The 15,729-nt window shown below is 51.2% G+C and overlaps 1 protein-coding gene across 1 annotated transcript in view; it reads right to left on the reverse strand.

Moving 5' to 3' along the window:
* The window catches only part of LOC147705743 (large neutral amino acids transporter small subunit 4-like), a 256,994-nt gene that overhangs the window by 159,012 nt on the left and 82,253 nt on the right, over positions 1-15,729 (reverse strand). The window contains exons 3-5 of the mRNA XM_086928976.1: positions 8,646-8,868; positions 8,250-8,305; positions 7,215-7,291 (exon numbers count right to left, since the gene is read on the reverse strand). Coding sequence (XP_086785102.1) covers positions 7,215-7,291; positions 8,250-8,305; positions 8,646-8,868 — 356 coding nt within the window. The remainder of the gene's footprint in view (positions 1-7,214; positions 7,292-8,249; positions 8,306-8,645; positions 8,869-15,729) is intronic.

A 15,729-nucleotide genomic window follows, 5' to 3' on the forward strand; every position in this document is an offset into this window, starting at 1 on the left:
GCGGGCCGGCCCAACCAACAGCCTGTTTTTTTTCGTTCTGCGCGATTCTCTCCAGAGGCGCTGTGCAGGTAAGTTGCACCTGCTCTAGCTGGTTCATGGGTTTTGGGTTGGAGGTCCTGCCTTAGCGGACCCTGGGACCTGGGACTTCAATTCCCCCCCCCCTCTTCCTTCCCCTGGTCCTGTGGGGCCGGTTAGGTGCTGCTTTAGCGTGCCATGGGTGTACAGGGGGGGGGGGCGGCCGGGGATGTGGGGTTTTGTGTCCCTTGGCTGTTCCCGGTCGTTTTTTGTGGACCCTCGCCCTTTCGGGCTCTGGTGTCCGTCGCTGGGGGTGCCCCTGATGTTGCTGGGGCTCCAGTTGCTTGCAGGCCCCTTGCGTGGGGCGGCCGCCGTTTCTTTTTTAATTGACGGTGAACGGGGGACCGGCCTCTTTGGTTCAAACGCTGTGTGCCGCTTTGCCGTCTTTGCGGCACGTCCCTACCTGCCGTGTTTGTTTGGGTTATGTTTTTACATGTGCGATCTTTCTGCGGCTTTCTGGGGCTGACCTCTGGGGCACTGTTACATGCTCCCCTCGGTCACACATTTCCCGGTGCGGGAGCGAGACTTATGTTTTTTGGTATTCCGGTCTCGAGCTGGCCTCGGGTGTGGGAGTTTTTGCACTTACCTTCTGCCAGTCCTGGTGTTCGTTTCACGGCGCTGGACGCTGCCGCCTGCAACTGGGTTTTCTAGCCTTCGACCCGCGGCTCTGTGCCGCGCTAGGATTGGCCCTGGGCGCGTCCCGCCCCTTGTGGGTGGGGTTTCGCGCCAGGTGCTGCTTGTTGGTTTGAATGCCTTCAGCTGGGTTGTGTGTCACGTCTCCCCTGCTGGCTATTTATTTTCGGCGTCCTGAGTGCCCCTGAGTTTCTCCTTTTTCTTCTACGAGGTGGTGTTTTGCTCTGGGATGATGGATCAGGATTCTGTCACGGCGGGGTCGGTGGCTGACTCCTTGTCTGCGATGCCTTTTTCTGCGCAGTCCCTGCAGTTGATGATACAGTCTGCAGTGGCTGATGCCCTTGCACAGCTTGATGCCCAGGGCCCTTCCTCGCCGAAGCGTCCTCGCAGGGACCCCACTCCTATGTCTGATGCGGAGAGGGAGGAGGAAGATCTCCATGGCCGTTACATCCAGGGTCAGGATCTTCGTGAGGTTCTTTCCCACATCAAGGATAACTTGGCTTTCCCTCCTCCTGCGGCGGAGGATGTTTCCGAGGATTTCTTTGTCCAGTATCAGCGCAAGGCTCCGGATTCCCTTCCTCTGCATGCGTCCATCAAGAAGGTCATTGAGGGGGAGTGGTTGGATGTGGATAAGCAGTGCTTCCCACGGTATCTGTCTAAGCGTTACGCTATTGATGAGTTCGCTAATGATTTCCCTCCGGCGGTGAAGGTGGACTCTCTGGTGGTGGGACTGTCTTCCCAGGGTTCGATCATATCGGAGGACGCCTCCCCCTCTGACCCTGTGGACAAGCGCGTGGAGGCAGCTGCTAAACGTTCCTATGCTGCGGCAAATTTCACCATCAGGGCCTCGGCCTATTTGTCTTGCACGGTGCAGTCTTTGTTGAAGGACTTCCAGTCCCTGGGTGAGCTCCTGGATCAGGGGGCTGATGTTGTCCCGACCCTTGCCTTGATGGAACAGCAGACGCGCCTTTTGTCGGACATCTCCTTTGACACTCTGGGTGCGGCGGCTGCCGCTGGGGGTGCTGCGATACAGGCTCGGCGTCAGATCTGGCTGCGACATTGAAAGTCGGAGGCTGCCCAGAAGGCTTTGCTCATGAAGATTCCGTTTTCTGGGGCTAGGTTGTTTGGCCCTCCTCTGGAGGTGATGATTAAAAAGTCTGCTGAGGACCGCAAGTTGCTGGCTCCCATCAAGTCATCTGGGGCCCGCTTCCCTGGGCGCGGCCGGATTTTCTCCACGTCATCCAGGGGTAAGGGCAGCACGCCCTTTCGAGGGAAGGGTCGCGGCCAGGGCGCCCCGTTCTTCAACAAATCCCGGTCTCAGCCTGCTGCTCCCGCTTCCTCTTCCACCCCTAAATCCTGACTATCGGCCGTCTCCCTCCGGGGTGTTCCCTGTGGGGGGCCGTCTCCGCCATTTCGTCCCGGCCTGGGAGGAGTCTGTCTCAGATCTTTGGGCTCTTCGGATTGTGAAAGAGGGATTTTCCATCACCTTCACCTCCCCTCCTCCGGATTTTTTCCTCGCTACACCCCTGCCTTCCTCCCTGGTCAAGAGACGGGCCTTGCTGGCCGGCGTCCAGGACTTGCTTGCCAAGCGGGCCATCCGCCCGGTCCCGCCTTCTCAGAGGGGTTTGGGCGTCTACTCCATCCTTTTTCTGGTAAGGAAGGTTTCTGGGGAATTTCGGCCAGTTTTGGATTTCAAGTGGTTGAATTCTTACATTCCACATACTAAATTCAAGATGATCTCTCTGCAGGAAATTCTGCCTCTTCTGGTTCAGGGAGAGGTGGTGGCTTCTCTGGATCTCCTCGACGCCTACCTCCATGTCCCGGTCCATCCGGTTTCTCAGTCCTTCCTCCAGTTCTGCGTTGGGGGTTCCCACTATCAGTTCCGGGTACTTCCGTTTGGCTTGTCATCTGCCCCGAGGGTGTTTACTAAAGTCCTGGCTCCCCTGGTGGGTATTCTTCACCGGGAGGGGATCAGGGTTTTTCCTTACCTGGACGATTGGTTAATCTCTGCCTCTTCTTTTTCCAAGGGGATGCTGCACGTCGGACGGGTCTGCAAAGTACTCTCCACCCACAGCTTCCTGATCAACGAGCGGAAGTCCCATCTGTCCCCCACTCAGGACTTGAACTTCATTGGGGGTCGGCTGGACATGGTGCTGGGGAAAGTGTTCTTGCCTCTGGGTCGCCGGGACACTTTGGGCGGGATCTGGGGTCCCTTCTGGCTCAGGGATCCGCTCCTGTTCGCCTTTGGCTGAGGGTTCAGGGCCTGATGTCGGCGACCATCAATGTTCTCCCCTGGGCTCGCCTCCACCTTTATCCCTTGGTCAACCATCTGCTTTCCCTCTGGGATCCCCGCTCGGAGGATTACGAATTCCTGGTCCCAGTCTCCCCTCAGCTTCGTTCGGAGTTGGGTTGGTGGTTGGTGGAGTCTCACCTCTCCGAGGGTCTTCCCTTCTTGGTTTCCCCATCCTGGGTGGTCACGACCAATGCCAGTCTCCTCGGCTGGGGGGCGACCTTGGGCTCGGGGTCGGTTCAGGGTCGTTGGGATCTCCTCCAGTCACGCTGCTCCTTGAACTATCGGGAGTTGAAGGCGGTCCTCCTGGCCTGCCTTCATTTTGCTCCTGCTCTCCGGGGTCGCCATGTCTTGGTCAGGACGGACAACCAGGTTGTGAGGAGCTATGTCAACCACCAGGGGGGGTGCAGGGTTTGCTCCCTTTGGTTGCTGACTCAGGAGTTGTTGTCTTGGGCGGAGTCGTCGGTCCTGTCTCTTCGGGCTGTCTATCTCCCGGGGTCCGACAATGTGGAGGCGGATCGTCTGAGTCGGATCTTTCCATCTTTGTCCTGTCTCTCCCTGACTCCGGTGGTGTTTCACCACCTGGTGTCTCGCTTCGGTCTGCCTCTGGTGGATCTGTTCGCGGACGGGGAGTCAGCCCTCCTGCCCAGGTTCTGCTCTCTCCTCCCGGTTCCGGGGGTGTGGCGTGTGGATGCCCTGTCATTCCCTTGGCCCTCCAGTCTCCTGTACACGTTTCCCCCCATCCCCCTGATCCCTCGGGTCCTCTGCAAAATTCGCATGGACAGGGCCAGGGTGCTTCTGGTGGTTCCCGGCTGGGTTCGCCGCCCCTGGTACCCTCTCCTTTGCGAGCTGGCGGTTCAGGCCTGCTGGCCGATCCCGGATCTTCCTTTTCCATTGAGGGCCCCCCCGCTCCCAGTGTCGGTGTTGCGCCGGCTCCATCTACAGGCTTGGCTCTTGAGCGGGTGACGTTGCTTTCCCGTGGCTGCTCTTCGGGGGTGTTGGATTTGCTGCAGGACTCTCGCAGGTCTTCCACCTTGTCTTCCTATGCCCGGCACTGGTCTTCCTTCTCACGTTGGTGCAGTCTGCAGGGTGCTGAGCCCGCCTCCGTGGATCCCTTGCGGGTCTTGGATTTTCTTGCTGAGGGGTTTTCTTTGGGTTTGGCCCCTTCATCCCTGAGGGCCCAGTGGGCGGCCTTGCGGGCCTTCCGCAGTCCGGATTTCGACGGCTGGATTCCCTGGTGGCTCGTTTGCTCTGGAGTTGTTTTCTCCGTCGCCCTCGGATGCTCTGCCTGTCTCCCCCTTGGGATCTCCCCCTCGTTCTCCGGGCCCTTCAGGGTCCCCCCTTTGAACCCCTGGCCTCGGTGGCTCTGAGGTTTCTCACTTTTAAAGTGCTTTTCCTGGTGGCCATTGTGTCTGCCGGTCGGATGGGCGAGCTGGGTTCGTTCCTCCGCTCTCCTCCCTTCTTGCGGGTTTTGCCTGACCGGCTGGTTCTCCATCATGACCCCCGTTTTCTTCCCAAGGTTTCTTCCTTGGTGAACCGGTCTCGGGAGGTGTTGTTGCCTTCTTTCCCTCCCGACGCGGATCCTTCCCTGTCCTTGCTGGATGTCCGGCGTGCTGTTTTGGTTTACCTTGAGCGCACGTCTTCCCTTTCCCGGTGTGATAGCCTGTTTGTGACATTCGGTCCCGTTCATTCTGGCCACAAGCCCTCTCTTTCCACCTTGAGTCGCTGGCTTAAGCAGGCTATCCTCCTTGCCTATGCTTCACTGGGTTCGGTTGTTCCGGTGGGGGTCCAGGGTCGTTCCACTAGGAGTGTGTCTGTGTCCTGGGCCTCCTTCAAGGGTGTCTCCACTGAGGAGATTTGTCGGGCGGCGACGTGGTCATCCCCCCACATGTTCATGGAACATTATCGTGTTATCCTGGGTGGTTCTGTTCCTGGGGAATTTTCTGGGGCCGTGCTGAGTGCTGGAGCGGTGGCTCCTTGATGGCCCTTTGTTTCTTGATTCAGGTTTGCTGATATTCCTGTTTTCTTTCTTTTGTACTGAATAAACCTTGTGTTGGTTTTCTACTTCACCGTGTGGTGTTGTTTTTCTTGTGGTCATTGAAGCCTTTTGGCTTGGGTATTTGCTCACTATGTAAGTCATGTGGCGAGGAAGACTAACGAGGAGGTAATGCCCCGGTTACTTACCGGTAATCTTCATTACTCCGAGTATAGTCTTCCTCGCCACATGAGTTCCCTCCCCCCCTCCCTGTCTGGCTATCGGCTTCATTGTTTGCTTGGTGGTTCAGGCTGTTGGTTGGGCCGGCCCGCCTCTTATAGAGGTCAGGGGTGACTGGTCGGCCATGTTGGGAGGGGATGGGAGGCTTTTTTTACTTTGGAGGGTTCTGTCGTGGAGCTGAAGCTCACTATGTAAGTCATGTATACTCGGAGTAATGAAGATTACCGGTAAGTAACCGGGGCAATACCACTCAGTGCCACATAATCATATGCTACATAATTACACTGCACTCAATGCAACATACACTCCAAATACCCCTCAGTGCCACATAATTACACACCACATAATTACACTCTCCTAAATACAACATACACTCCCCATATTACCACTCAGTGCCACATAATTACCCGCCACATAATTACACTCTTCTCAATGCAACGTGAATACACTTCACATAATACCACTCAGTGCCATATAATTACACACCTCATACTTACATTCTACTCAATGCAACATAAATACACTCCACATATTACCACACAGTGCCACATACTTATATGCTACATAATTACACTGCACTCAATGCAACAGACACTCCAAGTACCACTCAGTGCCACATATTACACCCCACATAATTACACTCTACTGAATGCAACATACACTCCACACAATACCACTCAGTGCCACATAATTATGTTACATAATTACACCACACTCAATGCAACATACACTCCAAATACCACTCAGTGCCCCATATTTACACTCTACTGAATGCAACATACACTCCACACAACCACACACACAACCACACACACACACAACCACCTTCACACAACCACACACACAACCACACACACACAACCACACCCATACACACAACCACACACAACCATACACATGCAACCACACACACACAACCACACACAACCACACACACAACCACACACATCTAACCACACCCATACACACAACCACACACACACAACCACACAGACCTAACCACACCCATACACACAACCACACACAACCACACACACAACCAAACACACAACCACACACACAAAACCACACACACACAAAACACACACACATTCACAACCACACACACAACCACAACCACACATACAACCACACACACACAACCACACACACAACCACACCATCACTGCACACTTTCACCAGGCACAGACACCACCAGACGTCAGTGCATGCTTTCACCGGGCACAAACACCACCAGCCGTCAGTGCACGCTTCCACCAGCACACACCACCAGATGTCAGTGCACGCTTTCACCAGGCACACACACACCACCAGCCGTCAGTGCACGCTTTCACCAGGCACACACTCACCACCAGCCATCAGTGAACACTTTCACCAGGCACACACTCACCACCAGCCGTCAGTGCATACTTCCACCAGGCACACACACCACCAGCCGTCAGTGCACGCTTCCACCAGGCACACACATCACCAGCTGGCAGTGCACTCTTCCACCAGGCACAAACACCACCAGCCATCAGTGCACAATTTCTACAGGCACACACACACCACCAGCCATCAGTGCACACATCAATTGTTAACGCATCCACAATTAACTATTGTAGCAATTGCAGTATGGCGCATTTTACGTTTAAATATATTCATCTAAAGCGCAGCAGGCCACCATTGCTACAAAAATAAATACACATTTTTTTGTCCTACAATTTATAGACTTTTGTTGCAATTGGTGTTGCAATATTTAGCAATGCCAATAGCTCAAACTTAATTAATGCGAGACCTATTGCATTGCAAATGCTTGTTAATATTGTTAGGGTGGAACAATAAAATATTCAGGCCAAAGCATACAATCTTCAGGTAGGTGACAGAAGAGTGTTTCTCACTTTTCCTGAGACTGGATACCAGGATTGCAAGGACACTTTCAAGCGGAACAGGGTTAGCATGAACAACTGGTCTGCTTTCAGATACGACTGTATGTGTTTAGGAAAAATAGAGATTGCTTACCGTCAGAGTGGTGAATATGATGCAGGAACCCCCTATGCCATTTGCCACCATGGCAAACATCAGGAAGAAAGACGTTTCTGAAAATGAAAGAAATGTGTTAAAAGGGACCTGAGCACCCTTCTTAGTAGTGGACTCCCACTTTTAGATATGGCCTGGGGTCCGTATGTTAACCATGGTTTTCACTTATGTGCTAGCCGTGGCCTGGAATCCTATGAGATGTGGCTTGTTTTGAGATGCCCGTGTTAAACTCTGGAATTGATTACTCAGTAGGACAAGGATCTGCCTGGCTGCATTACCTGGAATCCATCTCTAAACAATGGCACAGGGTTCCTAAGTAGTGGGATGGTGTTCCTACTGTGGCAAGTTGCTGACAGTGACCTGGGGTCCACCTGTTTGTTAGCAGTGCTCTGGGATGCTCATGTTAGCTGTGACCTATGGTCCTGGTGTTAGGAATTAGACATTATTCTGAGAAAGGCACAGTTACCTGTGTGGGAATATTGGACGTGGTCTGTGACTCCCCTGTTGGAAGCAGTGTAGGATCTCTTGAAAGATCTGGATGGGTTTCCTAGGTCGGCAGAACTACCTGTCCAAGGATATTGGCGGTAGCCTGGGTCCCTCATTTCAGCTGTTACTTGGGGTCCCCGTGTCTGTATTAGGATAGTGGTCCTAGTTAGGCACCTTGGTGTGAGTATTGACATGTGACTACATGTTCTCTTTGGAATATGTGCACAATATTTCACCGCTGTGCTGGGGTCCAAGATGTCCTATAAAGGAACAAGAGCAGGCTGTTCTATCTCTCTTCCTGTGGGCTATGGTGATTGCTGAAAGAACATTGTAAGTTGTACAGGTAGGGATAGCAAATGAAGGCTGTCAGTTTGAAAGAGGTTCAGTGCACTGAGAACAAGGATTGGTGGAGTGAGTGGCAATTGCCGGCTACTGCTGTTTACTTGAAATCTGTAAGGGTAAGTGCTAACTGAGGCGCCTACTCAGGTGAGAAGTGCTTACTCTTGAGCACTTCAGGCCAGAGGTACTTACTTGGTGGGTTGCTCGACATGTACGCCAACAACAGGCAGGAGACAGAGAAGGATGCACTGCAGAAAACATAGGGGAAAAATACAAGCATCATCAGAACTGAACAAGATGCGGCCAGCTGCCTCCATTAATCTACACTACTGCATTGTGGTTACGATCATGGCTAAGCATCTAATTTGTTGACGGAGTGCAATGGTTTGTGACTGCAGTACAAAGGCTCTAAGGATTGAATTCTGCCCCCCTGTGAAAAATACTAGCACTAAGTGACTGGCTTGTGGATCCTAGCAATAGGTTTGACGTAGAGTTGAATGCTAGAAAGGTTAATCTTGTGATTTTTGGTGCATTCTAGAATTAGTGTACAAGAGTGTGATCACTAGAGAGTTATTTCTGGCGTACTACCTTCCAATCTGGCGTATATGTCTCAGGTGCAAGTTATCCAGAACGATCTGCAAGGGGAGTAGTGTGAAGCCGAGGAAGAAAGCGCCCAGTGTGAAAGCGAGGTTCAGCATGTTCTCCTGCTTGATGCATGTAGGCTGGTCTTCCCATCCTTCATTCAGTGTCAGTGATCCCTGAAAGGTGGGATCCTTTGACAGCCTGGTCTCCGGTAAGTGGCTCTTGAAATCTAAAGACAAAACAATGTTTTGTAAGACTGGAGACATTCTAAACGGTGGCAAGTGTGAAATAACCAACACTTCACGAGGCACTATTGCTTTCTGAAGAACACCTGAAGTTTTAAACTCTCAGTCTGCTATACATCTCCTAGAGAACTTTCTAAAATTAGGAATGTCAGCTTGTGACCAACCTTTTGTCTGAAGTATTTCTACCCAGTAGAACTTTAGGGCTATCAGAATTCTGGATATAGATGAACGGTTAGTGAAACTTGAAGGGGGAATAACATTTCTTCTATATCATAGAGCTCTGTGTATAATGGAGGTACTGCTAAAATTATAATACTATGGAAATAATCTTAGCGCTATACAACTCTAGGGAATTCTGAAGATTGTACGAAACGTATTTTGAGAAACATATCCTATAGAACTCTGGAAGATTCTGGGAAACTTTATTGTGGAGCTTCTCTTCAGAACTCTAGGGATTGTGAACTTTGATCAGTGTGTGGGTTCTTCTATGCTTTCGAACCATGGGAGATTCTCAGGACAAATCTGGGGCCAGCCCATTGCAGGAATCCTCTATCCTGCATGGCCAGTGAGAAATATTTAAGCCAAAAAAGATAACTTTTTGTTGTTAGGACGATGATGATGAGGAGGGTATCCTTCGATCTTTCAGAGCTCTGGCAGATTTTTGAGGCAGTACTAAGATACGCCACTTCGGGATGCACTTCTGCCCCATGCAATCACCAGAGAAACTGGAGGCTGCCTATGAAATGTTTTTGTCTGGTGATCCCTGTGAGACGTTGGCCTGGTATATGATGTCCACTAATTAAAGTGAGCACCTTGCAACAGTCCAAACAGCCCTTATGGTGATTTAAGAGGTCAAAGATAACCTTAGAAAGCTATCCACGTGGTAGCCGTGGAGATCAGCCTTCAGGCATAGTCTTGAAGGAATGTTAAGCAGTTTTTTTTTACCAGAATGCAACCTTATTGTATTGGTTAAATGAAAGGAGAACCACACAATAGTTATAAGAATATATATTTATTATTACAACACACTTTAAATACCTCACAGTATCTGCTACATGCAGATAAACACAAAGCACCCAATACTGTAGCCCAGAAACAATCAAAAGTAGCACTAATACATAGTGGGCTCCCACAGGAGACCAAACCATATACTAAAATAGTGGTATGAGAACCACAACTCAAGTCAAGAGAGTGTCTAGAGGAGGTAGAATCGCTGGGACCCCAAGGAACCACCCAAGGTGAGTAAGTAGGGAGCCCACGGAGGACGGGTGCATTGTGAGAACACAACTGTGTGCTACATACAAATCAAAGGGAGAGTTGCAGTTGCAGTTTTACACTTCAAGGACCCATCCCAGTAGATTATGAGAAAACCCTATGGAACATAGAAGGGTGGAGAGCTACCCCACCCGTGAATACTGAAGTACCAGAGTTACCTAACCCAGGGAAGACGAGTGCATAGGGCTGAAGTGGCGTTGGAAACCACTGTTGTTCTCAATGGGAGTCTTCAAAGAAATGCCACTGCTGGAAAGAAGAAAAGTGTCCGGTGGAACACACAGGTGGATTCTTGATGGAAGGAACCTGAAAGCAGAGGGGCAGAGTCTGGGTCACTCAGGAGTGACCAAGGCTCAGTAGAAGAATGCCCACCAATGTCGGGTGCTTCAGGTGTGAAGAAAGAGACCATGACTCTACAGCTGCAGGGACCAGGAGATGTGAGGACAACAAGGAGCTGGATATGAGCTGTCCCACGTAGGATGTTGAGTGCTGGGGGGGTCAGTGTCCGGTGGGAGCACCAACAAGCCTTGGCATGGGCAACATACGAAGAAGGTCAAGGAAGTTATGGTCCGGCCCAGCAAGGACCAGAGGACTCACCACAGCAACGGGAGTCAGGGCAGGCCTGGAGCAACCAGGGGAGCCCAAGAAAAACAGTGTTGTCTCTCAAATTAACCCACAGGCCGAAGGCACGTGAGTCACAATGGGACCTCTAGCAGTTTCAAAAGTCACAGCTTGCAGAGCACAGAGTGCAAGGAGGTTGGAGTCCTTTGTACAAAATGTGCGCAGAGGTTAGGGCTATTGATAGCCCAATGCAATTAGTTGGGGAATGCCAACAAGCATATGCACTTGCAAAAGTACATGGTGCACTGAGGTTCAGGTTATGCGTTCCCCACGAGGGATGCTGGCCTCAAACTCAGTGAGAGGGCAGCTCAATCTGAAGGAACATAGAAACCCACCTCCTGTGTTGCTGGATCCTTCAGAGTCCGCAGTAGCTCAGGATCAGCCAACCAGTTAGTTGCGTTACAGTGCCTGCAGTTGCAGGGGAGTGACTCCTTCACCCCAAGAGAGACACTTCAGTTGTCCTTGATGCTCCACAGATCCTGCCTGTATGGTGCACAGGCACAGACAATGCTTTGGACAGAGAGGGGGACGAAGTCAGGCCCAGTCAAAGTCCAGCGAAGTCCAGAGTGTCAAGGCAGTCGAAGTTCAGGGGTTTCTTGATCAGAATCTTGTCCACATCGAATATAGGGTCCTACAGCCAGGTAAACCCTTTTGTACCCAAGGGAGAGGATTAGACAGATTCAGGGAACCCTCCCAGGGGAGGGTCAGGACAGTGGGGAGGTTACTCCCATGTCCTTTGTCCCGTTTCACGCCAGAGCAGGAGCCAACGGCTTCCAGGACTGGTTTGAACTGGACTATGCACAGGGACACCAAATGTGCCCCTTGTGCAGACTTTTAGGCACGTTGGAAGTGCCACCACCCAGTTCTAATACACTAAATTCTTTCTGGGAGGTGGTCACACCTCCCAGTGACAGGATGCCTATTCTGCTGCCTTCCTTTGCTCGAGGTTGGCTCAGCAGCAGGAGGGCAGAAATGTGTCTCTGGTCGGCAGCAACCAATTTGTGCTGTCCGGGTCGAGAAGGCTGGTACCGAAAAGACCAGGGACCCCATGAAGCTCGCTTCAGAAGGGTGGAATCATACCTCCCACACTGGTTATCGGTGTGGAGGTATGATTCCAAGGTGTTTGATACCAAACACGACATGGCTTGTTGTAGCCATTTTCGAGATAGCATTTTACGCGAGCATATAATGCACCTCTACCTATATGTCTGGCTGCATCTCCGACAACCCGAGAGAATGGACACTGAAGGCTGCAGGGGTGCTCTGCTCATGCAGGGGCACCCTCTCATGTAAAACCCAGCACCCTGCCTTCAGGATTGTCAAGGCATGCTATAAGGGTGACGTATAGGTTTTAAGTGTAGTGGCCTATAGATATAGTAAACCTATATCTAAAGTAAGTTGTGCATGCATCATCTTACACAGGCTGCAATGGCACACATTTAGTAGTTCCATTTTGCATGGCCCTTCGTTGGTGGCATAATACATGCTTCAGCCCATGTGAGGCCTCTGGGGTACCTATGCCCTGGGTACATGTGTACCATATGCTAGGGACTGATAAGGGTACCCCAGTATCAAATCTGGAGTGTATCTAAGTACATGACATAACATTTTAGGGAGAAAGCAGATAGACTGTGGTCCTGATTAGCAGGATCCCAGTCAGACTAGTCAAAACAGTGTAACATCAAGCAAAACGTGGGGGTAACCATAAGAAGTAGATCCTACTTTCCTACTCAACCCCCCTCAAACATAAGGATATAAGACTAACCTTTCCCTGTTGAGGCTTCATTTTCTAAGTGAAAATATCTGGTGAGTCCATCAGCATTGGCATGGTTACTCCCAGGTCTATGTTCCACTGTATAGTCCACCTCCTGTAGGGAAATGGACCACCTCAAAAGTTTGGGGTTTTCACCCTTCATCTGTTTTAGCCATAAGAAGGGCGTATGGTCTGTCTGCACATTGAAGTGAGTGCCAAACAAGTATGGCCTCAGCTTCTTCAGAGCCCAAACCACAGCAAAGGCTTCCCTCTCAATGGCTGACCAACGTTTCTCTCTGGGAGTCACCCTTATGCTAATAAAAGTTACTGGTTGATCGTGACCCTCTGCATTAAGTTGTGACAACGCAGCCCCTACCCCCAACTCAGATGCATCTGTTTGGACAATGAATTGTTCGGAATAGTCAGGACTTTGCAGAATGGGAGCAGTGCACATGGCCTGCTTGAGACTCATCAAATGCCTTCTGACAGCTAACTGTCCACTGAACTTTCTTGTGCATTCTTTTTGATGTAAACCATTCAACTGAGTCACTATAGACCCATATCCTTTTACAAATCTTCAGTAGTACCCAGTCAGGCCCAAGAAAGTTCTGACCTGCGTCTGGGTAGTGGGAGCAACCCAGTCCATGATGGTCTGGATTATGCTCTGCAATGGTTGAAACCTGCCCCCCCCCCCCCACAAGGTGGCCCAGGTAGGCAATCTTACTCTGCGCTACTTGGAACTTGGTGGCCTTGATAGTGAGACCTGCTTTTTGCAGAGCCTCCAAAACATTCTTCAGGTGGACCAGCTGATCCCCCAGGTGGAGCTAAAGACACCTATATCATCAAGATATGCTGCACTATAGGCTTCCAGGCCTGTAAGGACTTTGTTCATCAACCTTTGGAATGCGGCAGGTGCATTCTTCAAACCAAAGGGCATTACAATAAATTGATAATGCCCACTAGGGGTTGAAAATGCTGTTTTTGGTCTGGCATCCTCAGCTAGTATGATTCGTCAATATCCAGCAGTGAGGTCAAATGTGCTCAAGAACTTGGCTAAGGCCAAAGTGTCAAAGAGTTCATCTGCCCTAGCAATAGAGTAAGCATCAGTCCTAGTTACTGCATTGAGCCCCATGTACTCCACTCAAATCCTAATTTCTCTCTTACCACCCTGGGTATGAGGTTTGGGTCTCTTCTCAAAAAGGAGCTCAAGGTTTTTTTTGGTACAGGTCAACCCCCACTCAACATATCTAACACAATATGACCTGTTCCTGCTTCATGAACAGTCCTACTTGGATTTCTGTGTATCTTTAGCTCCTGCAATTTTGTGTGCTATATTAGCAGTTATTCATATACTGTCTCTCGCCGCGAATCCCTGTTCTATTTTCTTTTTTCGTTCCCTATATGTACAACCCAGTGTGTAGTGTAACATAGATTCAAAGAATGAAAAGAAAATGGAAAAAGGAGTGAACAGGTATGGAGTGCCTCACGGTAGTGACACCATGGGAGTCCACTAGTAGGTTTTCACCAGCGGGCTCAGGTTCTCATCATCAGCACAACCATGCCATAACAAAAATTGTGCAAAAGTTGTGAAAGAACATATAAAGTCAGTGGTGAAAATACTGGTGACGTGAGCGCTAGGATGTATCTCTAGTGCTTGCTTAATCTGACCCCTAATTAATAAAGTCGAACCTAGTGCTATGGAGCCTTCCTGTGCCTTTACCTGGGATTGCTGTAGCAGCGGAGCCTGACATTTCATCTTTTCCGGCCACTTTGCCACGCCTCGCGGCTCCCGCTTCGCGGGCGCCGCTCGTGGCTGTTGAACTTTGCTGTGGGCATTGCCTCTGGGACCCGCCTGGCCGTCTGAGGACCTGTGGACTTTCCGGTGACCATCTGCCCCACACACACACGGACAGAGGCGGGACTGGGAGGACCAGCCTGCTCAGCGGCGCTGATAGGCCGCAGCTGGTCCTCTTCCCGCCCCCTCCTGCAGATAAGAGCTTGCTGAGTGTGTGTTGAGTGGGAGCCTTCCTGTGCCTTTACCTGGGATTGCTGTAGCAGCGGAGCCTGACATTTCGTCTTTTCCGGCCACTTTGCCACGCCTCGTGGCTCCCGCTTCGCGGGCGCCACTCGTGGCTGTTGAACTTTGCCGTGGGCATTGCCTCTGGGACCCGCCTGGCCGTCTGAGGACCTGTGGACTTTCCGGTGACCATCTGCCCCACACACACACGGACAGAGGCGGGACTGCGAGGACCAGCCTGCTCAGCGGCGCTGATCGGCCGCAGCTGGTCCTCTTCCCGCCCCCTCCAGCACCTCCCCCTTTTTAGTGAGTAATTGCCACGCGCACGCGGGACGCGCGCGGGACTAAGGCCGTGGCGAAGCCCGGGCAAAGGGCGGGCCCTCTGTGGCCCTCCGAGGCCTGCAGAGTCTGGTCTGGGCCAGAACCCTTGGTTTTGCTGTAAGACATATTTTTGCTTAGTTACTGTGGCCCGCTACTACTGTGAGTGTTTTGCCTGTTCCTAAAGTATTTGTTTTGTACTCTGTAAGCGGGTTTTTTGGGTTGTGCTTTGCTAGTTAGGCCCAAATCTTTACTATAGGAATGTGTACCCGTGAAACGCGAAGCAAGACCGCGGCTGGTGCTTCAAAATTGACAGGCACTTTAGATAACTTTATTGTGCGCACTAATTCACTAATTGAAGAAGGTATTGCCCTTATGGAAAGAAGGGTGTCCCAGGACCTCGCACAAGCGAGAAGGTCATCCTTAGGCATTATAGCCTCTGCACGCACGCCACTAAAAGCTCATCCAACCCCTGAATCAAATTCAATTGTGTCCTCATCTATAACCCATTCCACCAATAGCAGCCAGCCAGTCCCATTGGATTCCCTCATCTTGATTCCCCCTCCCTTAGCCCTTCCTATCCCCTCCGAGACCCCCCAGTCAGTTACTGACCGCCAGGAAGAGATACTCAATCTTAGGGGCATACGGGAGGGCGCTATCCCTAAATGTCCTAAACCAACTAGTAAGGAAAGTAGTGATTGCATAGAGGTTGATGAAGGGGTAGGGGGTCCTATTGAGACCGCCAGTATCAACAGTGGCCACATTGAGGGAAGGGCTAGTATGGTCAACTCGGGCAACAGTGTAGTGAGAGTAGAGGCGAACCATGTATCCAACCCCCTCCCGATGGGTATTCCTGACGATTCA

This window comes from Lissotriton vulgaris, chromosome 7, assembly GCF_964263255.1.
Source record: "Lissotriton vulgaris chromosome 7, aLisVul1.2, whole genome shotgun sequence".
Taxonomy (NCBI): Eukaryota; Metazoa; Chordata; class Amphibia; order Caudata; family Salamandridae; genus Lissotriton; species Lissotriton vulgaris.